This window comes from Canis lupus, chromosome 7, assembly GCF_011100685.1.
Source record: "Canis lupus familiaris isolate Mischka breed German Shepherd chromosome 7, alternate assembly UU_Cfam_GSD_1.0, whole genome shotgun sequence".
Lineage (NCBI taxonomy): Eukaryota > Metazoa > Chordata > Mammalia > Carnivora > Canidae > Canis > Canis lupus.
In genome coordinates this window covers 36,654,990-36,678,910 of record NC_049228.1, presented here as the reverse complement: position 1 = coordinate 36,678,910, position 23,921 = coordinate 36,654,990, and the positions used below count along the sequence as shown (strand labels likewise).

Genomic DNA, 23,921 nt, shown 5'->3' with positions numbered 1-23,921 from the left:
CCCAGCCTGAGTCCCTTCCGTTCTTCTGGTTGGTGGATTGTATACCTTTTGTGTTCTGGGGAAGGAAAAAATTGTAAATGAGTGACCAAAGGGGGAGGTAAGCTATCAGGAATGGCCGGAGTTGCATCATGAGAAATGGTTCAGTACTTGGCATGCAGATAGGAAGGATCAGGGGTAAAATTTTAAATCTCTTGAGGTTTAGGGGCACCTGGGTGGCTCAGTTGGTTAAGCGACCCCACTCTTGGTTTAGGCTCAGATCATGATCTCAGGGCCCTGGGATTGAGAACCCTGGTCAGGCTCTGCACTTAGTGGGGAGTCAGCTTGAGGATTCTTCCTCTCTCCCTCTGCTCCCACCCCCGCTATCTCTCTCTCTGTCTGTCTCAAATAAATAAATCTTTAAACAATAAATAATAAATAAATAAATCTCTTGGGGTTTATGAGAAGATTCTGAAAAAATAGTTCTGTTTTTAATAAAATGTCATATGCCATGGAGGAGAATAATACACCCAGACTAAAATCATTACCATGCTTCTAAAATTAGAGAATAGTTCTGGGTCGGGGGTGGGGGGAGCAGTTATTTTGTACAAAAACCTCTGCTTTGGGTTTTGGTATGTGCCAACTCTCCCTGCTTCCTTTCCTTCTATGCACAGACTTTAATAAAACGAAATGCAGTAAGCTCTCTGTTGAAAATTTACCTTTAGCCTCTCTATTAATAAACTCTGTGTGTCAAATTTGTGTGTCCTGCACATTCTACTTATGCCTTAAATAGAGAAATTATAAAGGAGATGCAGATGGTCTTTGAGAAAACTGCCTGATGTTTGTGTTTAGAAACTGAGTTCCCTTTTGTTTAAATCTTTTAAAATTTATATCTTTTGAAATTGAAAGCATTCTTTAAGGTCGGCTAGAAGCCAGCTATAGCTACTTGCACACAGACCAAGTACTTTGTAGAAGTGAGTAATTAGGGCGAGGAGGTGCTGGGAAGTGGATGGCTTCTCCTGTTATGGTGTAGAAGTAATCTGTTCTGAATGGGTTGTATGTTTTCTTAGGGCTGCTCAGCTTTGCCATTAAAAGATAATGGTATGTCGGTGATTTTCCCTTGTGTCTCAAATACCTTAATTTATCTGCTGCTACAATAAAAAGCTTCTAGTTCAGAAAATTAGAGGAAAATGTAAAATTTAAACATGTATATAAAATAACTCTCTGAAGTATTCACTTTGTGTTTTTATGATGGCTACGGGGGAACTTTTATTTTTTATTTTTATTTTTTTAAAGATTTTGTTTATTCATTGAGAGACACAGAGAGAGAGGCAGAGACATAAGCAGAAGGAGAAGCAGGCTCCCTGCTGGGAGCCCAATGTGGGACTTGATCACAGAATCCTGGGATCACTCCCTATGCCGAAGGAAGATGCTCAACTGCTAAGCCACCCAGGCATCCCAGCTACAGGAGAACTTTTAATCCCAGAACACAAATGTCAGGTTCTGGACCTAGAACCCAAACCAAATGACATAAAAGTATGGTTCATAGGATATTTATATATTATAGTTTATATATGTTTGCATTCCAGTATAGTTAGCATATAGTGTTGTATTAGTTACAGGTGTAAATATAGTGATTGAACACTTCCATACATCACCTGGTGCTCATCATGACAGGTATACTCCTTAATCCCCTGTCACCTACTTCACGCATCCCCCCATCTGCCTCCCCTCTGGTCACCATCACTTTGTTCTCTAGACTTAAGGATCTGTTTCTTGGTTTGTCTCTTTTTTCTTTGTTTTGTTTCTTAAATTCCACATATGAATGAAATCATGGTATTTGTCTTTCTCTGACTTTTTTCACTTAGCATTATTCTCTGGATTCATCCATGTCATTGCAAATGGCAAGATTTCATTCTTTTTAATGATTGAGTAATATTCCATTGTATATACATAACCAAAGCTGCTTTATCCATTCATCAATCAATGAATATTTGGGTTGCTTCCATAGTTTGGTTATTATAAATAAAGCTGCAATAAACATATGGGTGCATGTATGTTTTTGAATTAATGTTTTCATATCCTCTTGGTATATTTCTAGCAGAGGAATTACTGGATCATATGGTAATTGTAGTTTTAATTTTTCTGAAGACACTCCATATTTTTTTATAAATTTATTTTTTATTGGTGTTCAATTTGCCAACATATAGAATAACACCCAGTGCTCATTCCATCAAGTGCCCCCCTCAGTGCCCATCACTCAGTCACCACCAACCCCCCGCCCACCTCCCTTTCTACCATCCCTAGTTCATTTCCCAGAGTTAGGAGTCTCTCATGTTCTGTCTCCCTTTCTGCTATTTCCCACTCATTTTTTCTCCTTTCCCCTTTATTCCCTGTCACTATTTTTTATATTCCCCAAATGAATGAGACCATATAATGTTTGTCCTTCTCCGATTGACTTATTTCACTCAGCATAATACCCTCCAGTTCCATCCACATGGAAGCAAATGATGGGTATTTGTCGTTTCTTTTTTTATATATAAATTTATTTTTTATTGATGTTCAATTTGCCAGCATATAGAATAACACCCAGTGCCCATCCTGTCAAGTGCCCACCTCAGTGCCTGTCACCCAGTCACCCCCACCCCCCGCCCACCTCCCCTTCCACCACCCCTAGTTAATTTCCCAGAGTTAGGAGTCTTTCATGTTCTGTCTCCCTTTCTGATATTTTCACTCATTTTCTCTCCTTTCCCCTTTATTCCCTTTCACTATTTTTTATATTCCCCAAATGAATGAGACCTTATTTTTGTCCTTCTCCGATTGACTTATTTCACTCAGCAGTTCCATCCACGTCGAAGCAAATGGTGGGTATTTGTTGTTTCTAATGGCTGAGTAATATTCCATTGTATACATAAACCACATCTTCTTTATCCATTCATCTGTCCATGGATACCGAGTGTGGCTATTGTGGACATTGCTGCTAGAAACATCGGGGTGCAGGTGTCCCGGCATTTCACTGCATCTGTATCTTTGGGGTAAATCCCCAGCAGTGCAATTGCTGGGTCATAGGGCAGACCTATTTTTAACTCTTTGAGGAACCTCCACACAGTTTTCCAGAGTGGCTGCACCAGTTCACATTCCCACCAACAGTGCAAGAAGGTTCTCCTTTCTCCACATCCTCCCCAACATTTGTTGTTTCCTGCTTTGTTAATTTTCCCCATTCTCACTGGTGTGAGGTGGTATCTCATTGTGGTTTTGATTTGTATTTCCCTGATGGCAAGTGATGCGGAGCATTTTCTCATGTGCTTGTTGGCCATGTCTATGTCTTCCTCTGTGAGATTTCTGTTCATGTCTTTTGCCCATTTCATGATTGGATTGTTTCTTTGCTGTTGAGTCTAATAAGTTCTTTATAGATCTTGGAAACTAGCCCTTTATCTGATACGTCATTTGCAAATATCTTCTCCCATTCTGTAGGTTGTCTTTTAGTTTTGTTGACTGTTGCTTTCGCTGTGCAGAAGATTCTTATCTTGATGAAGTCCCAATAATTCATTTTTGCTTTTGTTTCTCTTGCCTTCATGGGTGTATCTTGCAAGAAGTTGCTGTGGCCAAATTCAAAAAGGGTGTTGCCTGTGTTCTCCTCTAGGATTTTGATGGAATCTTGTCTCACATTTAGATCTTTCATCCATTTTGAGTTTATCTTTGTGTATGGTGCAAGAGAGTGGTCTAGTTTCATTCTTCTGCATGTGGATGTCCAATTTTCCCAGCACCATTATTTATTGAAGAGATTATCTTTTTTTCCAGTGGATAGTCTTTCCTCCTTTGTTGAATATTAGTTGACCATAAAGTAGAGGGTCCACTTCTGGATTTTCTATTCTGTTCCACTGATCTGTGTGTCTGTTTTTGTGCCAGTACCACACTGTCTTGATGACCACAGCTTTGTAGTACAACCTGAAATCTGGCATTGTGATGCCCCCAGCTATGGTTTTCTTTTTTAATATTCCCCTGGCTATTTGGGGTCTTTTCTGATTCCACACAAATCTTAAAATAACTTGTTCCAACTCTCTGAAGAAAGTCCATGGTATTTTGATAGGGATTGCATTAAACGTGTAAATTGCCCTGGGTAACATTGACATTTTCACAATATTAATTCTGCCAGTCCATGAGCATGGAATATTTTTGCATCTCTTTGTGTCTTCCTCAATTTCTTTCAGAAGTGTTCTGTAGTTTTTAGGGTATAAATCCTTTACCTCTTTGGTTAGGTTTATTCCTAGGTATCTTATGCTTTTGGGTGCAATTGTAAATGGGACTGACTCCTTAAATTCTCTTTCTTCAGTCTCATTGTTAGTGTATAGAAATGCCACTGACTTCTGGGCATTGAGTTTGTATCCTGCCATGCTGCCAAATTGCTGTATGAGTTCTAGCAATCTTGGGGTGGAGTCTTTTGGGTTTTCTATGTAGAGTGTCATGTCATCTGCGAAGAGGCAGAGTTTGACTTCTTCTTTGCCCTTTTGGATGCCTTTTATTTCTTTTTTGTTGTCTGATTGCTGAGGCTAGGACTTCTAGTACTATGTTGAATAGCAGTGGTGAGAGTGGACATCCCTGTCTTGTTCCTGATCTTAGGGGAAAGGCTCCCAGTGTTTCCCCATTGACAATGATATTTGCTGTGGGCTTTTCATAGATGGCTTTTAAGATGCTAAGGAATGTTCCCTCTATCCCTACACTCTGAAGAGTTTTGATCAGGAATGAGTGCTGTATTTTGTCAAATGCTTTCTCTGCATCTATTGAGAGGATCATATGGTTTTTGTTTTTTCTCTTGCTGATGTGATGAATCACATTGGTTGTTTTACGAGTGTTGAACCAGCCTTGCATCCTGGGGATAAATCCCACTTGGTCATGGTGAATAATCTTCTTAATGTATTGTTGTATCCTATTGGCTAGTATCTTGTTGAGAATTTTTGCATCCATGTTCATCAGGGATATTGGTCTATAATTCTCCTTTTTGGTGGGGTCTTTGTCTGGTTTTGGAATGAAGATGATGCTGGCCTCATAGAACGAGTTTGGAAGTATTCTATCTCTTTCTATCTTTCTATGGATACCTATTCTACTAAAGCTGTTCGGAAAGATAGAATCCCCCAGGGAAACCATCTGGCCCTGGACTTTTGTGTCTTGGGAGGTTTTTGATGACTGCTTCGATTTCCTCCCTGGTTATTGGCCTGTTCAGGTTTTCTATTTCTTCCTGTTCCAGTTTTGGTAGTTTGTGGTTTTCCAGAAATGCGTCCATTTCTTCTAGATTGCCTGATTTATTGGCGTATAGCTGCTGATAATGTGTCTTTAAAATCGTTTGTATTTCCTTGGTGTTGGTAGTGACCTCTCCTTTCTCATTCATGATTTTATTAATTTGAGTCTTTTCTCTCATCTTTTTAATAAGGCGCTAATGGTTTATCTATCTTACTAATTCTTTCAAAGAACCAGCTCCTGGTTTTGTTGATCTGTTCCACAGTTCTTCTGGTCTCTATTTCATTGAGTTCTGCTCGAATCTTTATTAACTCTCTTCTTCTGCTGGGTGTAGGATCTATTTGCTGTTTTTACTCTAGCTCCTTTAGGTGCAAGATTAACTTTTGTATTTGAGTTCTTTCCATTTTTTGGATGGATGCTTGTATTGCGATGTATTTCCCCTTCAGGACTGCTTTTGCTGTATCCCAAAGATTTTGAATGGTTGTATCTTCATTCTCATTAGTTTCCATGAATCTTTTTAATTCTTCTCTAATTTCCTGGTTGACCTTTTCATCTTTTAGCAGGATGGTCCTTAACCTCCACGTGTTTTTTTGAGCAAACTTTTCACAGTGGCTGTAACAGTTTTCATTCCAACAGTGCACAAGGGTTATTTGTTCTCCACATTCTTGGCAACACCTGTTGTTTCTTGTGTTTTTGATTTTAGGTGTTCTGACAGGTATGAGGTGGTAACTCATTTGTATTTCCCTGATGTTGAGCTGATGTTGAGCATTTTTTCATGTGTCTGTTGGCCATTTGCATGTCTTCTTTGGAGAAATGTCTGTTCATGGCTTCTGCCCATTTTTTATTTGGATTATTTGGGTTTTGGATATTACGTAGTATCAGTTCTTTATAGATCTTGAATGCTAGCCCTTTACCAGCTATGTCATTTGCAAATATCTTCTCCCATTCTACAGGTTGCTTTTTAGTTTTGTTGATTGTTTCCTTTGCTATACAGAAGCTTTTTATTTTAATGTAGTCTCAATAGTTTAGTTTTTCTTTTATTTTTCATGACTCAGGAGATACACCTAGAAAAATGTTGCTACAGCCAATGTTAGAAATTACTGTTTTTGCTCTCTTCTAGGATTTTATGATTTCAGATCTCACATTTAGGTCCTTAATCCATTTTGCATTTATATTTTATATGATGTAAGAAGGTGGTCTTGTTTCATCCTTTTTGCATGTAGCTGTTCAGTGTTCCCAGCATCATTTATTGAAGAGACTGTTTTTTCCCCATTGTATATTCTTGCCTCCTTTGATAAAATTAATTAACCATATAATTGTGGGTATATTCTGGGTTCTTTATTCTGTTCTTCTGATCTATGTATCTGTGCACCAGTACTACCATATTGCTTTGATTATCACAGCTTTGTAGAATATCTCGAAATCTGGAATTGTGGATCTTGACACTTCCAGTTTTGTTTTTCTTTTTCATGATTGCTTTGGTTATTTGGGTTATTTTGTGGCTCCGTATAAATTTTAGGATTATTTGTTCTAGTTCTCTGAAAAATGCTCGTGGTATTTTGATGGGAATTAGATTAAATCTGTAGGTCACTTTGGGAAGTAGACATTTTAACAATATTTGTTCTTCCAGTCAATGAGAATGAAATAGTTTTCTGTTTGTGTTGTCTTCAATTTCTTTTATCAGTGCTGTATAGTTCTCAAAGTACAGGTCTTTCACCTTTTTGGTTAAGTTTATTCCTAGGCATTTTATTCTTTTTGGTGCAATTATAAATGTGATTGTTTTCCAAATTCCTCTTTCTCCCACTTCATTATTAGTGTATAGAAATGTAATGGATTTCTGTATATTGGTTTTGTATCTTACAACCTTTCTGAATTAATTTATCAGTTCTGATAGTTTTTTGGTGAAATCTTTAGCGTTTTCTATAAATAGCATTATATCATCTGTAAATAGTGGAAGTTCTATTTCTTCTTTACCAATTTTGATACCTTTTATTTCTTTTTCTTGTCTGATTGCTGTGACTGGTACTTCCAGTACTATGCCAAATAAAAGTGGTGAGAGTAGACATCCTTTTCTAGTTCCTGACCTTAGGGAAAAAGCTGTTTTCCACTATTAAGTATGATGTTAGCTGTGTGTTTTTCATACATAGCTTTTATTATGTTGAGGATGTTTCCTATAAACCCACTTTGTTAAGGGTTTTTATCATGTTTCATAGATTATTTAAAATTTTACTTTAGTTGTTTTTACAAAATACAGAGGTTCAACAATCACTTGTTCTAACTCACTAGAATTTTACTATCCAGAAAGACTACAGTGTTAGATTATAAAGGCTTTTGATTTTTTTTTTGATTGGAGTTCGATTTGCCAGCATATAGTATAACACTCAGTGCTCATCCCATCAAGTGCCCCCCTCAGTGCCCATCACCCAGTTACCCCATCCGCCCGCCCACCTCCCCTTCCACTACCCCTTATTTGTTTCCCAGAGTTAGAAGTCTCTCATGTTTTGTCACCCTCTCTGATTTTTCCCACTCATTTTCTCTCCTTTCCCCTATAATCCCTTTCACTATTTTTTATATTCCCTGTATGAGTGAAACCATATAATGATTGTCCTTCTCCGATTGACTTACTTCACTCAGCATAATACCCTCCAGTTCCATCCACACTGAAGCAAATGGTGGGTATTCATCACTTCTAATAGTTGAGTAATATTCCACTGTATATATAGACCACATCTTCTTTATCCATTCATCTTTCGATGGACACCAAGGCTCCTTTTACAGTTTGGCTATTGTGGACATTGCTGCTGTAAACATTGGGGTGCAAGTGTTTCGGCTTTTCACTGCATCTGTATCTTTGGGGTAAATCCCCAGTAGTGCAATTGCTGGGTTATAGGGTAGCTTTATTTTTTAACTCTTTGAGGAAACTCTACTTAGTTTTTATAAAGAATATTTTTAACTGAAACAATCCCATTAATATGCTTTTCTAAAGGCATCTGTGTGAAGTCTTCATTCATTGTTTAACCTGCGCAATTTTCCAAGAAAATTGTTTATACAAGGAAATACTTTGGAAAGTATTTAAACTTTTATTTCTGGGCTTTATTTCCATTCTTTTATTTCTTGGTATAAAGAGGACTTCCTTTCAGATTTTTACTTGAGCACATATGGATATACTAATGAGTGAAACCAGTATTTTTAATAAAAGTGGGAGTAGGCACAAAGTTACAACTGTTCTGGCTCAGGAATACTCGCACAAAACACCTCTCAGGATAATATGAATGAGGAACTTGTCTGGAATTGGTGCAGTAGGACTTTAAAACATCCTACCTAGGAATCTTGGATGGCTCAGTGTTTGAGTCTGCCTTCGGCTCAGGTCCTGGTTTCAGAATCCCAGGATGGAGTCCCACATCAGGCTCCCTGTGGGGAGCCTGCTTCTCCCTCTGCCTAAGACTTTGCCTCTCTCCATCTCTCTCATGAATAAATAAATAAAATCTTAAAAAAAAATTGTACCTATTTTGTGGAGTAGGGCAGAAGGAGAGAGTAGCTGACAGGTACCAGTGAAAACAAGAGAAGGAAAAGAAGGGAGAAAAGTTAACAAAGGAAAAGATGCCAGAAAAATGGGAGGGAAGGCAAGGGGTATGGGGACTCTTGCTCATTCATTCATTCGTTTTGCACATATTAATTTTGTGCCCCATGTATCAAGCCCCTGGGCATATTTTTGCGTGTGTTGATGGGGGGGGGGGGCGGCGAGAGTGCATGGGAGGGGCAGAGGGAGAGGGAAAGAGAGACTCCCCAGCGAACTTCCTACCCAGTGGAGCCTATCATGGGGCTCCATCTCATGATCCTGAGATCATGACCTAAGCTGAAAATCAGGAGTTGGTCGTTTAACCGACTGAGCCACCCAGGTGCCCCAGGCTCCTGGCATTTTAAGCAGAGGATCAATAAGAAGCCCTTATGCTCTTCTCAGGCCTGAGCCTGTCGTCCCATCCATTGGACTAATGGAAGAGAGTTTGAAACAAAAGATGAGCCAGAGTGGAGAGAGAGAATGGGCAAAGAGATCTGAGCAAGGATCTCAACAGATTGGATGCCTAGCGACAAGAGAGATGGATGATTAACTTCTTACTCCTTGTCAGAGTGTGGAACCACATCCGTCTCTCCTCTTCCACACCTGCAGGGTACCTGTGACTTCTGGCTTCTTCTCTGACCCTGTCCTAGATAGGGACCCCCTGGGGACCCTGAGGACCACACCCACACAACCATCCACCTCTCAGAAAAACCTGTATTAGTGTCTTTCCATAGGCAGCCACCATCTCTGTCCTCTCAGTATTTTACACTGGAGTTGGTTTTAGTGTCAAGTAAACGGGTAGATAATAACCCAGGATGATAAATGCTGCTAATAAGACGTAAGTCAGCCAAGTCTGTGGGATTGGGAAAAGTTTCCTGGAGGAAGACCTAGCCAAGCTCACATTTCCCCCTGTTAGCTCTTTCTTTTTAAAAATTCTGTCAGAATAAATCTATTTTGGAAAAACCTTTACTTTGCTTCACAGTGAAGCAAAAATGTTTGCATTTTGGTTTGATTCAAAAGTTAACAAATTAGATTGGTTTGATCCGATTTTTCATTGGTGGATTAATTTTGGTAAAGTCCTGATCACACTTTAAAAATACCTGCTAAAATTTGTTATTCCTCACCCCCAAATTCATACCCGTTTAAAAATGTTTAGACATTTTAGAGTTCCTAAAAGAAAACACAGGATCTTTTGTCCTAGATTTCCACCATCCATTTTATACATAAATATGTATAGGCAGTGCACTGTTGCAACTTAATAGGAACCACATGCCCTTAAAGCAGTTTAACTAGTGTGTGTTCAAAATATGTGTGTACACCAACTTATTTCCCGATTCAAAACTGTAGTTTTATCAGACTTTTAGAGGAAATGCCAAATCGTGATAGTTTGTACTAGATTTCATAAAAGCGCTCTTTAGAGTGGTGGAAGAGTCTCAGGAATGAATGCTTTTTCATACTTTATGTTCTTTCATATAAAGCTGATTTAGAGAAATTCGTTGTCACTTGTTGTTTCTCCTTTACAGAAACTATAACAATAAGTCAGCATCCACTCATAGTCCCTGGTTCATCTCAAGTCTGTGGTGGCCTCTCCTACTTTCTTCTTGATGGGCTTTGTTCTGTTTTGTTCTAAGTGTCTATCTCCAGCCCAGCTGCTGCGTTGAACTCCAAGCACTCATGCTTCATCTTGGCTGAAATGTCTAATGGGCCATTTCAAATTTAATATGGCTTAAAACAGCCCCTAGACTTCTTCCAACTCCCTGCAACCGGGCCTGTTCCTCTTACAGTCTTGCTCATGTTCATGATGGCAGCCATAGCCAAGCCTGTGTAGGTCCAAGTGCAAACCTTATCCTTGACTCTTTCCATTCCCCTGGGGGCAGGCCATCGGGTAAATCCTGTTGGCAGCACCACTGCCTTCTCCCCACTTCTGCTACCAGAATCCATGCCTCAGTCTCATCTGGGCTTCTCATTCCCTCTCCATCACCCTTGCCTTTCTATTTTTTTTTTCCCTTGCCTTTCTATAGCCCATTCTCTACACAATAGCCAGAGTAATCCTTTCCAAACAGAAACTGATCCAGTCATGTCTTGACTCAGAAGCACCCCAGTAGTTTTCTGTCTCATTTAGAATAAAACTTAGACATGGCTCTAAGTGCCTGTATGATCTAACTGCCACTCTGATCTCATATTTTACCCCTCTTCTTCTCCCTTACCCTGCTTTGCCCACACTAACTTTCTTGCTGTTACTCTGTACCTGAGAATATTCGCACCTCAGGGCCTTTGCACTTGTGCTTTCTCCTGACAGGAACATGCATGACATCAATATACACATGTTCATTTCCACAGCTTCTTGGGTCTCTGCTTAAATGTCATCTTATGCTCCAGAGCTTTCCTGAGCACTTTTTCCTCTGTGCCTTTACCTTTCTTCCTTAGCACTTCTTCACATGTGACATTTGACAGGCTGCTGCTGTTCCTTATCAGATACACAGTGGCATTTGGAAACTGCAGGTAGTTTGAGAGGGAAAAAATCCAATGTGGTGGGAGTCTCTAGTTCTCACAAATAGATTATTTGTATTTTGAAACTTGAACCTGGCTTGGAACTGTGTAATTTAGGGGTCGGGGGGAGGGGATTAGATTGAAATTAATGCCTTGTGCTGGTTTAAGCCTAAATTTTTGTACAGGATGTTTCTATTAATGCACTTAACCTGCCCTTCTTCAGGGAAGCCTGTCCCGGATACATTCTTTTGCAAATGAAAGAGCATCCCTGTTTGGCTTGGATCTTTCCAAAGCAGCTACAAAAAGTATTGAAAGTGCTCCATTTGATTTTGAAAATCTCTGTCTTCTGCCTGCAACATTTCTTAGGTGACTCTGGTAATCCCAATGGTCTTTCCCTTGTTTTTACAGGTGATCTGCAATGCTTTCACCATCTGTAATGCGGAGATGCAGGAAGTTGGTGTTGGCCTCTATCCTAGGTATGGCGAACGGTATTTCATTTACTCGAAGAAACAACTATAATTCACCCGGCTCTCTGACCTCGTAGAAGGTGTCAGAAAGGCGATTACAGCTGCTGGCTCATGAGCAATGGTTGGAACCTAATGACAAATTATGAGAAAGCAGAAAATGTTAAGTTTAAAGAAAAGAATTTTATAGCCCCATGGTATATGCTGTGGTATGAGCAGAGAGGCAGACCTCAGACCTAAATTCTTGCTCTCAGGAAAAGAAGTTGGGGTTTGTGGGTGCTAATAAAATTTGGTTATTACCTTGGGGTGTCTGGGTGGTTCAGTCGGTGAAGCATCTGCCTTGGGTTCAAGTCATGAGTCCAGGGTCCTGGGATAGAGCCCCATATCGGGCTCCCTGCTCAGTGGAGAGTCTGCTTCTCCCTCTGCCCCTCCCCTCCCAGCTTGTGCTCTCTCTCCCTCTCTCAAATAAATAAATAAATCATCTTTAGAAAATGTTTGTTTAGTGCCCCATCCTTGCCCTGATCTTTTCCCCCAGCCTTTTGGGCAGAAGCACCAATTGGGTTGATTTTGTCTTTTGGCTTAGCACACTCCAAGCTCCAACTTTCAAGGTTGGCCTTCTGAAGTGCTCTGTGCCACTGCCGCTGAGGTGACCTCATCCCCTGAGCTGCCAGGCTGTCCCTCCACAAACACCGCAGTCACTCATTTCATTTTGTTTTTGCCGCTGTTAAGGTGCAAATACAAATATAGCCCTTTTTATAATTAACTGTGAAACTGAGAATTTGGCTTCTTTTCTTTCTTCTCACAAGGGTTGTGAATCACCGGTATATTGTTCTGGGTCCTCAGGGTGCACTGGCACAGAGGGGCCCAGGGTTCACAGCACCTGGTTCCGATTCAGTGCACTCCCAGCTGTGCATCCTGGGCCAGCTACTTCCCTGCACGTGACAATTGCTTTGTCTGTAAATGCCTCTCGTGAGAGTCATGTGGTGATATACATGTGCAAGGGCAAAGAAAGTGCTTTCTACACAGTGAAGTGTAGAGGTGCAGCCTCCCTGGTACTAAAACAACCAGGTGGGGGCCCTGGACACTCCAGCGTCAAAATGCTAATGCCATTGCAAGTCATCTCTCACTTCTGTGTGAGAGTGAGAGGGGGAACTCTCCTTAGCCCTTGGCCTGGCTCTGGGTATCCCAGCACAGGAGGCAAGGTCTGCACAGAGCTGCGTGAGAAGGGCCCCAGGTGTCCTGGCTGCCATTGAAAGGCACAGCTGTCTCCCATCTTCATCCCCAGGGAGATCTCAGAAAACATTTTTGTTAACACACTTCCCTACGTGGCCTCATTTTGGGGGGCATTTTGCTTCATGCCATGTGGGCTAGGGACGTTTCTGGGATCTCCCTGGTGCACTGCTGACCTTATCTGCCCCTCCCTGCCCCCGCCGTGCTAAAGTGTCTTTTGCTCACTATATTCATTAGCTTTAGGTGTCTGACTATCTGCTGAGTGACAGTACCCGCTTCTCTCTTTCCTCCAGTATGTCTTTGCTCAATCACAGCTGCGACCCCAATTGCTCCATTGTGTTCAACGGGCCGCACCTCTTACTGCGAGCAGTCCGAGACATCGAGGCAGGAGAGGAGGTAAGCAACCTACTTTTCCCACCGCCTGGCCCCCTTTTGCATCCAGGACCCTCTCGGTATGGCCCTTCCCTGAAACCAGTTGTGCTTGAGAGATAGCTTGTCATTAACCTGCCAGGGGGGGAAGAGCTAGGAATTGTCCCTCCAGCCACAGATTTGCCCCTCAGTGCTTGTGCAGGATTACAGATGGGCTGACTTTGTAAATCACTGTTTCTATGGATTCCAGCAGCTCCTCTTGAACATGTGCAAGAGAGAGGTATGAGTGTGTGATGGTGTATATGTGTTCTATGTGTGTGACAGCTCACCAGCCCCTCACATTCCTGCCAGTGGCCATCCCTTTGTGTGCGGGAGGGCAGCCTGGCTTGTGAGTGGGATCCCAGGCCACTCATCACATCTTGAAGGTGACTTGTTTTTATCTCAATGACAAGAAAGTAGCAAGACTTACTCGTTCATGTGGTCATGGAGCCTTTACAAACCTATCACCATCTCTGTGTGATTGTTCGGGAAAGATGTGAAGGGAAGAGAGGCCAGGGGGGTATAGCCTCCAACGGTGACTGAGCCTTGACATCCAGGTTTCCTTCTCAGAAGCGCCAGGTCTCACAAGGCAGCTGCAGATGGGCTGCCCTGTGGCTGCCAAGCCAGAGCCCGCTGAGGGTTTGTACATGTACCACCCTGAATGTGGGGTTATAGGTATTCACACTCTGGAGAACCTGGTTTCCTTCTACCTTCCAATTTGCTAAAGTGGATATTTATTGCACGGAAAGCAGAGTATCATAAGCTTTTATTGCATTGATGCAGCACTCAGGCAATAAAACTTAAACTCGAGGGCACCATATTTTATGTAGACAGAGATTTGGCTTCGATAAGACTCCCTCCAATCTGATTTTCAATGGAATAAGCTGTCTCTTATACAGCCACTTACTGGATTTCCCATTTTTTAGGAGCCCTGTGCTCAGTACACTGGGGTATCTGTCAACGAGATGGAGAATTTAATTGTTTTTCCCCTAGAGCCACATGGACTTTGAGGCAGGTAAAAAAGGGAGGCACTGTCCGTTTGTAGCAGCATTAGTGCAGGAGCTGAGGGCCAACTGTCTTCGATGATGATGTTACTGCTGCTGACTTGAGGATGGCTTACTAAATTAAAAAAATCAATAACTTGAGAGGCAAACAGAAAAACTATTAGAAACAGAATTTTCAGGAACAACAAAGAAATTTTCCTATGTCTTGTTTTCTAGGCTTGGCTGCCAATTATTTTCCTTGGTTCTTTTCATTCAGTTGAAAACGTCTTGTTTGGTGCTGATTTCACTTCTTTCATGTCCTTTTTCCTCCATCTCTGGAGCAACAAGCAAATCCTTCCTCTTGGTTGACACAGAATAACTCTGCTCCATGTCAGGCCCTGCAGACTCAGATGTGTCTTTCATGATACTTACCAAAGTGGATTCCCAACAAAGGGAGGATTCTCCCCATACATCCTGTCCTACCATCTTGTTTGGGAGATGACTTTGTTTGATTGAGGTATAATGGACGTACGACATTGTGTAAGTTTTGGGTGTATCACACAACAATTTGATGTTTATATATATTGTGAAATAATCACCTCAGTGCATCTGGTTAACATCTGTCACCAAATAGTTACAGAAATTTTTTCTCCTGTGATATGAACTTTTAAGATGTACTCTCATAGGGGCGCCTGGGTGACTTAGTCCATTAAGCATCTGCCTTCAGCTCAAATCATGATCTCAGGGTCCTGGATCGACTCCTGCATCAGGCTCCCTGCTCAGCGAGGAGTCTGCTTCTCCCTCTGCCCTACTGCCCTGTTTGTGCTCTCTCTCTGTCAAATAAATAAATAAATGAAATCTTTAAAAAAAATTTAGTCTCTTAGTAACTTTCAAATATGCTTTGCAGTGCTGTTAACTACAATTGCCGTGCCGTACCTTACATCCCCTAGGACTGTTTCATACCTGGCACTTGTACCTTTTTACCTGCTTGACCCATTTTGTGCTCCCCCCTCCGCCAGCCCAGCTCTGGCAACTACCAATCTGTTCTCTGTGTCTATGAGCTTGGGTTTTTTTTTGTTGTTGTTGTTGTTGTTTGTTTTGTTTTGTTTTGAGCTTGTTTTTTTATTTTGGTATTTGTTTGTGTGTTTGTTTCAGAAAATAAAATCTCCCCACCCTATCTGGTCTTGGTGGGAACATTTTGTCTGCAGGGCTGTCCCCCTCTCCCATTTTCCTGAGTTAATATTACACACCTTTTAAGGTCCTTTCAAACATTATTTCCTCTATAAACCTTTTCCACATTTCCCAAATTACAGGAAATGTCTTTTTGCTTTGAGGTCTCCTTTACAATGGTTCTTTTCTTTGCAGTTATTCTGACTCTTCTGGTGACTCCTCTGTTCAGCCATAAGCTTCATGCGGACAAGCCATTGTATCTTACTATCTCATTTAGTACTCAATACTTGCACCCAGGAAGCTTCCATAGCTCATTGCTGACTTGACTTCCCATTCAGTTGAGCTCTTATGAAGACCAGGAGTGCTTCTCACCAAGGTGACTGTTGGCATTCTGGATGAATCAGTCGTTCGTTGTGTAGGACGCTTGTGTCAGGGAAGGCTGATGACCTGAGTCCCTGTTCAGCAGATGCCTGTGGCCACCCACCCCCAATGACTGACAGACCTCCTGTTCATTTAACATTGGTCTGTTGGGGCAGAGATGGGGCAGAGGGAGAACCAGGAGCAAAGACATTTTGAGGTTAAGAGGGGCAGTTCCTTTTTATTGTGCAAATATTTGCTTAAACTGGGCAAGGAAGTAAATTTAGAAATGTTTGGCAGTTTCGTAGGATCAATTCTGCATTTTGGTTTTGCTGCTCACCTGGGCACTCCCCAGTTCTAATATATGCTTCATGGGATTGAGTTCTGGAATGGAGGCTCTTTGAGGGAAGTCTCCATAGTGCTTCTTATAGAGACAATCCTTACTCTCTACTTGTTGAGTGAGTGAATAAAGCTTTGTGAAAGGCAAAACCAGAGGTGGAATAGGATATGAACCATTCTTAAAACTACCACTAATCTTCAGGTGTGTCCCACGGGCCCCAGAAAGAAAGTAATGTGATAGCCAGCCAGTGCCAGTTTGAGATGAGAGCACTTCAGACCTCAGCCAAGAAGAGCTGGGAATTTGCATAGGCTCCTTAGTAGCAGGAGTCACCATGGAAATTCCCTACCCTTTGTTTCTCTGCACATAAAGCCATCTCTTGGACCACTTTCAGACCATTCCCTTCAAACCAGCACAGTTTCTAACACTTGGCTACTTAAAGATTTCCACTGTAATGCTGAGCTGTTGGGTCTCTTGGTTAGGTTTAGTTTGGTTTGGTTTTGCTTTGGGGTTTTTGTCTCCTTATCTAGCACCTCCTTACAGAGATGTTTATAGTAAGGTTTAAGGCATGGCTCATGTGCTAGATTGCAGATGGCTGCCTCTTCAGGGTTTTGGTAAGCTATGACATTTGTTATAATCGGTTTTGCAATTTGTAACTGCAATTTTCTGATATTTTACCTTCCTCTAAACTGAGTTTTATTATTGATTCTTAATCTTTCTTATTAATGTGTACGAGTAAATTAATACATCTTATTTTCAGAAAGCTAGTTCTAAAATGCAATACAATAAAGAGGCATAACCTAAAATATCCTTTAAAGTATAAAATATTTCTGCTTGAAATTTTGTGTCAAAAAGTGTCTTATCAAATGACAGTGTTCTAAAACATAGATCAGGGAAGAAAACTGGACAGTCCAGGCCACCATTGTGGGAATTTCTGGTTAGAAGAGGTTGTAGTTATTACAAATAACGCCACTTGCTACCAGCATTCTCTGGAGCCATAGCAACCTGGAGAAATGTGATTTGCATAAACTGAGTGTGTTGATATCTGTAATATTTTAATCTAAATGGTTGTGAGATTAAGACAGTCTGTTTCTTCTCTCATCTTTACTTATGTTCTAAGTCATTTGACAAATTTGCTGCCTACTTATAGGGTGTCATGTGCTGGGCTGGGCATTGGGAATAGAAAGATGAATAAGACCCCACCTTGCCTTCAGGAGCTCAAGGTATAAATGAGGAAACTGACATAGAACAGAAAAAAGTAACAGAATATGAAAAGTACAAAAGTGTAAATAAAGTACACGGGGCTTTATAGACATTCAGATGAGGGGTACCTACGTGGTGGTAGGGCACAGGGATGAGGAAGCTGGTAAGAAAAGTGGAGCTTCCAGAGAAGTGACTCCTAGACTCTTAGAGCATCCATAGACTTTGAGTTGGCTGGGACAGGGGATGGAGTTCTAGACAGAGACAAAGGACAGAATGGTGAGCTCAAGGAGTAGGAAGCATTCTTATCAGAAGAATGAAGACATAGACTGAAGACTTCAAATGTGACCAGCAGATGAGTGAATATTCAGGGACCACACCTTATTGTAGGAATGCCTGTGGGTCTTATTAAGGAACTGCTAACAGTGTCTGGTCTATAGGAGGCACTCAGTAGATATCTGTGAAGGGCTTGGATAGGCAGTGAGCGCCTCAGAGTCAGTGGAACTGCATGATGGATTTTCCATGTGTAAGCAAGGTTGGGCAGATGAGGGTCAGGTTGATGTAGTAATCCAGCAAAAGGTGACAATGGCACCCCGAAGTCAGGAGGAATTCAACTGGTGGCTCATGATCAGCGATCTGAAGAAAATAATGTTAGAAATTAAAATTAGCAGAATTTGCTAATGACTGAGTACAGGGGTGTGACAGTGAGAAGAGAGAATAACACTCAGGTTTGATTTTAAAAAGAGGTGAGATCTGCGTGTTGTTTTCAGCTCAGAGCCAGTATCTGTAGAAAAATTTATAATTGTGATAATGTAATCCTAGAAATAAAAACTAAGTCTAATTTGACTTTGGTCTTCTTATCCACTCTGTTGTATATAACGAAAAGATGGGCTTCCTGGAAAAGAGGTTTCTTTGCCTTGAAATTTTTAAGTAAGTAATACATCCAATATCCATACTCAATGTTGGAAGTGATTTACAGCCTTTCCCATAAAAGCTGCTCTAAAATGGTAAAGCAATGGTCAGTGGCATTAATATTTTAATGCGATTTTGTTCTGTGCCATTAAAACATCCACTGATCAATGGCAAAGTTTCATATATACATTCCTGCTAAATGAGCCTTATATGTAGTGAGCAGATTCTTCATTAAAAGTGGTGAATCAGTGAGTCTTCAATAAGGATTTTTTATCTTTGGCTGATACAATGATTTCACTGGCATTACCAGTTAGGAAGCTCTGTGTTTTGTTTCCCCCCCAAAAAAAAAATATGCATAAAAATGTTTTGCCATTGAGACGTTCAGTTTTGACAGTGTATTTTGTCAACTTCTATAAACATGGAGGAGGTAGAAAGGGGGGAATTGGGCACTCTTCATGGGAGGAGGCATATCTGAGCCAAGCTTGTGGGGTGAGAATGCTCCGAAGAAGCTGAGTGTAGGGGATCCCTGGGTGGCTCAGCGGTTTAGCACCTGCCTTCCGCTCAGGGCGTGATCCTAGGTCCTGGGATCGAGTCCCGCATTGGGCTCCCTGCATGGAGCCTGCTTCTCCCTCTGCCTGTGTCTCTGCTTCTCTCTCTCTCTCTCTCTCTGTGTCTCCCATGAATAAATAAATAAAATCTTAAAAAAAAAAAAAGAAGCTGAGTGTAGGATAGGCTAGGGCAGAGATGCACAGTATGCACTGGCACTGTGTGCATTGTTTCAGAGGCGTAGCAGTGTCTATAACTGTGAAGACTGGAAGGTGTCTGGAGAGAGATTCAGGCTAGAAAGGCAGACAGAAGATCACCTGGGAAGCCCTTGTGTGCCTTATCCTGCAGGCAGAGAGGCCATCAAAAATATTCACATAGGGAAACAATGTGATCAGATATGAGTTTTAGGAAGATCTCTCAAAGCAGTTGAGAAGATGAGAGGTAGACCACAGGCAGTCCAAGGGTCCATTAGAAAGCCATAGTTCAGTCCAGGTAGTGGTTTTGGGCAGTTACAGGGTAACAAGGAAGGCTGTCAGAGGCTATTTAGTGGGATTAAATGAAATAATTAGTCTTCTGTTGCCTATTCACTGCCTGTCATGATCACTCATGAGTTTTGGCCCTTGTGATTAAGTCTTGGGTTAGCCAAACTTATTTCTCTGGCCTTGGATTTGTTGGCTTGAGGCCAGATACTCTTGTTTCTGTGTTACAGAGCAGCATGATATGTTGCCTAACACGGAAAGGCTCTAGAGAGAGCCGGCCAGCCAGACTGGACCCTGGGGATGGCTATGGAGGATGGGACAGCTTTGGCTGGCTGACCAGGCTTCTTTTCCACTGAGACTCACCCAAAGCTATGTTTTCTGTCAAAGAGGATGGCCTTTCTTCCCTATCATGCTTTCCAGCATGTAAGATCATGCTTTGAAGACACAAGATGCTTTCTTTCAAGTCTAAGAAAAAGCATCTGGGATTATTTGCTCTAGAGAGCTTTTGTACCTTCCTTCCATGGATGGTCCTTCCTTCTTTCTCTCCAGCAGCACCTCCACTTCTGCCCACCATACATATATACCCTGGCAATTACCTTCACATGTAAAAGCAAATACAGAAGTATTGTATGTACACAATATGTTACAAGTGGACATTTGTTACCAAAAAGAAACTAGAAAAGTGTGAGGGGATGAGGAGCCCTGGGTGAGATGATTGTCAGGTTGTTATCTTAAGGAGGGGGTCCAGGTTAGATTTCAATGAAGAAGTGAGATTCACTGACACCCAGCAGAGGCAAGGGAGGCCCTGGTGTGGGTTCTGGGGGCAGCGCAGCAGAAACAGCCAGTGTCGTCAGGCATAGGGGTGCATGGGGACAGGAGGAGCAAGGGCTGGCAGTGGGGATGGTGCTCAGAGAGGGAACCGGGCTGCTGGTGGTGGCTGTTGTTGTTGTTATTATTAGTCCTCATCCATTGGAGACTAATATTTTTGTAAAATTTCATGAAAATAAATTACTGGAAAAATGAGATTTTAAACACATATGAAATAAAAGCCTAACATTTTATTATTAGAGTTTCTTACCAGATTCCTATAGAAGTTTCTAAGTGTTCCTTTGTGTTTGGTTCCTGACATTACTACAGACGAGTGACATAGGCCCTGGAACCACACACTGAGTTATGCTGTGGGAATCCCTTGTCAGGACTTGGCCCATAAGCAAAAGCCGGGGGGCGGGGGGCACTGGAGAATTTTGAGCACAGGGAAGAGCTGATCTGTCTTAAATTTGAAGAGAATCCCCTGCTGGAGGGTGGAGTGCAGGGGGAACAGGGGGACCGGCTGTGAGACTTGCTTGTTTTAGGAGCGAGAAAGAAAGGCAACTCAGACCAGGATGATCACATTGGGAGAGGTAGAAAGGAGTATATATTTTTAAGGTTGGGTGCATTGAATTTCCTGGTGGATTGGGTGAGAATGTGAAGGGGAGAGAGAAGTCAAGGGTGACTTTGAGGTTTCCACTTGAAGGACACAGAAGATGCATTGCTGTCAGCTGAGGTTAGGATGGCTCCAGCAGGGATGGAACAGGCTGGGGGAATCAGGAGTGCCATCTTGTGTATTTTGAATTAGACTTTCAGTGCAAATATCTGGTTGAGTGAGGGATATGTGAACATTACAGTGTTACCTAAAGACCTATGACTTCCCAGTGGAACTTGACAGCTACAGGGAGACCTGACCTTTCGTCATCCAAGACAACATAATTACTGTTTGAAAGGGAGTCAGCTTAAGAGCTTCCACCTAGGATCACATTCTGACATTATTTGTCCCTAGTTGCAAATTATTCCTTTTTTTTTTTTTAATTAAATCTACCTGGTCACAAGTAAAACAGTGTCCTAACTTCAAAGACACCAAATTTGGTGGACCTCAAATTCCATGAGGTCTGCCTCATGGCAGTCCATGCAGGACTGCTCAGGATTTAAGAGCATCTGGGTACAGCGTCTGCCACCCCTTGGGGATCAGAATTGATCTGGCTTCTCTGATTGCCAGCAGTTACAGATTTTACTACACAACCTTAGGATGACCAAACACATGCCAGCTCTTGATATTCTCTTGTTTGGTGAATAAAAGGCAAGGTGTAAAAACGTATAGAGGTCATGAGTCCAATTCTTTAAAGTAGATATATAATATATATGTACTCATGACACAATGAAGACTGGAAGGTAACACATTAAAATTTTACATGGGATTATTTGCATAGAGAGACTCTAAGTAGTATCTTTCTTTCCTCTTGCACTTTGTGGTACATAATAGAAACACGTTTGCTTAAATAGTCAGCAGTGATGGTAAGCATGTGTTCAGGAGGAGGAGCACTACAGCCCTGTGACCCTGTCCTCTCTGGCCTCCCCAGCTCACCATCTGCTACCTGGACATGCTGATGACCAGCGAGGAGCGCCGGAAGCAGCTGAAGGATCAGTACTGTTTTGAGTGTGACTGTGTCCGATGCGAAACCCAAGACAAGGTATGTGGTGTGGAACCGGCCTGGAACATGTTCTAGGCCCCGTCCCAGTGAATTGTTTGCTTTTCTCTCATTTGTCCAAAAGGAGAAGATTCTCAGTGCAGAGTGGGAAACAAAGTGGGTAAAAAAAAAAAAATCATTGTGCGGCACATGTTTTATCTCCTAGAATTTTTATCACCCACGAAGTCGTAAGAGGCTTAATCTCAAGTAGGGATCTGGGGAGCTTAGATTCTAAAGGGAATATAGGTGTCAAAAATGTAATGAAAAGGATATTGATGGTCGGAGCACTGTTAGAGCATGGCGGGGGAGGGGTGAGGGGGAGGGTGCTAATAGCTACTGCTTGCAGACAAATCTACCAAGTCATTTCTAGCTTTTTATTTCCTTAGAATTTGTTCTGTAAGGCTTTTTACTCTAACACTTAATCAGAGATCACTTACCTAGCAACTTTTACTCTCTGAGAAAGGAAGAAGAGCCAAAATAAATGCCAGAAAGATAATGAATGAACTTAGGTTTAAAAAAATAATAATGATGAATGAACTTTTCTTCTGTTACTCATGTGCTTTCCTCACATTGAATCTATTTACTTTTAGTTTGCACACAACCGAGTTATCTGATTGATTTTTTCCTTCGTGGAGTGTTTTGCATTTGTGGGGATTTTTTTGTAATCACTCTGTCCTTTAAGCCAATAATTGTACGTGAGGAACTGGAACTCAGGTTCAGAGATACACCTGTAGGGGAGGATGAACAAAACAGGGGCGAAAGGAGTCCCAAGCCCAGATCTTTTGACTAAGTCTCGTGCTCTACCATAGAGCTACTGGCAATCATTGGTGCCAGCATCGATAGAGAGAGGCTGCTGTTTTCACTACAGAAGAAGGGACTGTGTACTCATTCTAATGAGGCAGGAATCAGTGAACACAATTAGTTTTTAATTAAAAGGAAGTAAATAATCTAAATGGGAAAAGCTGGATTCACTGCTACTACCTGCCCAAGATTCAGTCCACTTTAGCATTAGCCTTTGGCAACAACCACGTGTGCTAGAATTATATTCCCCAGGGATTTCTCCCCAGACCATCCTCTGAAATGGCAAGAAACAAGGTCTCTTCTCCCCAGCATCCTTGAAGGGGAGGTCTTGGATTTAGTGCCTCTTCATGCCATCTGTATTGTAGACCCGCAAAAAATTTCTTGGATAAATGCTTGTATTTTATTAAAACTGGGGTCATGTTTGCTTTTGTTTTTCATTATAGCTGAAATCTGGCTAGAATTGTCTATTAGGAAAAGATTTAGCCTCAAGTGACAGATAACACGACTAAAACTGGCTTTGTCTCACAAATTCTAGAGAAGCAGTCCAAGGCAGGAGCAGCTACTCCTAGATCTCATCACAGACCCAGAATCTTTCTGTCTTCCTCCTTAGCCATCCTGAGGGGGTACCTTTTGTCCTCATGGTCCCAGGATAACTGATGTCCTCAACCATCATCAGCTGGTGTGTCCAAGCTCTAGACATAAAGAAGGGGCAATAAAAGGAGAAGCTCCTAGGGATTTCCACCTGCAATTTATTGTTCAGAACTGTGTTGTATGACCACCATTAGCTATAAGAGAGGTGAAGAAACTACATTTTAGGTTTTCAGCCTTTAAACTACAGGATGACAGGGGAAGAGAAGGTTGTGAATGGCTCTTGGGTAGCTGATCTACAGTGTCCACCATGTTCATTGGGACCATTTTCTTTCCTCTTTTGAGTTGAAAGTTTAATATTGTATTAGTGTTCTCCAGAGAAAGAGAATCAACAGGAGTGTGTGGGTGGGTGGGTAGGTGTGTGTGTGTGTAAAGAAGTAGTGGGGGGATATTTATTTGAAGGATTTGGTTCATGTGATTGTGGAGGCTAAGAAGTCCCAAGACCTATAGTTCATAAGTAGGAGAGCAAATGGCGAAGTCCCAGTCTGACCCAGGAAGAGCCAGCCTTCCATTTGAGTCCAAAGGCAGGGAAAAACCAGTGTCCCAGCTTCAAGGCATTTGGGCGGGAGGAGTTCCCCCTTACTTGTGGTAGGGTCGGTCTTTGTTCTCTTCAGGCCTTCAACTG

The 23,921-nt window shown here is 41.7% G+C and overlaps 1 protein-coding gene across 5 annotated transcripts in view; it reads left to right on the top strand.

The window, feature by feature from the left end:
- Positions 1-23,921, top strand: part of SMYD3 (SET and MYND domain containing 3) — a 686,417-nt gene that overhangs the window by 520,903 nt on the left and 141,593 nt on the right. For all 5 annotated transcript variants that reach the window (XM_038542771.1, XM_038542772.1, XM_038542773.1 and 2 more), the window contains 3 exons: positions 11,669-11,736; positions 13,248-13,350; positions 21,740-21,850. In XM_038542771.1, the coding sequence (XP_038398699.1) occupies positions 11,669-11,736; positions 13,248-13,350; positions 21,740-21,850 (282 nt within the window). The remainder of the gene's footprint in view (positions 1-11,668; positions 11,737-13,247; positions 13,351-21,739; positions 21,851-23,921) is intronic.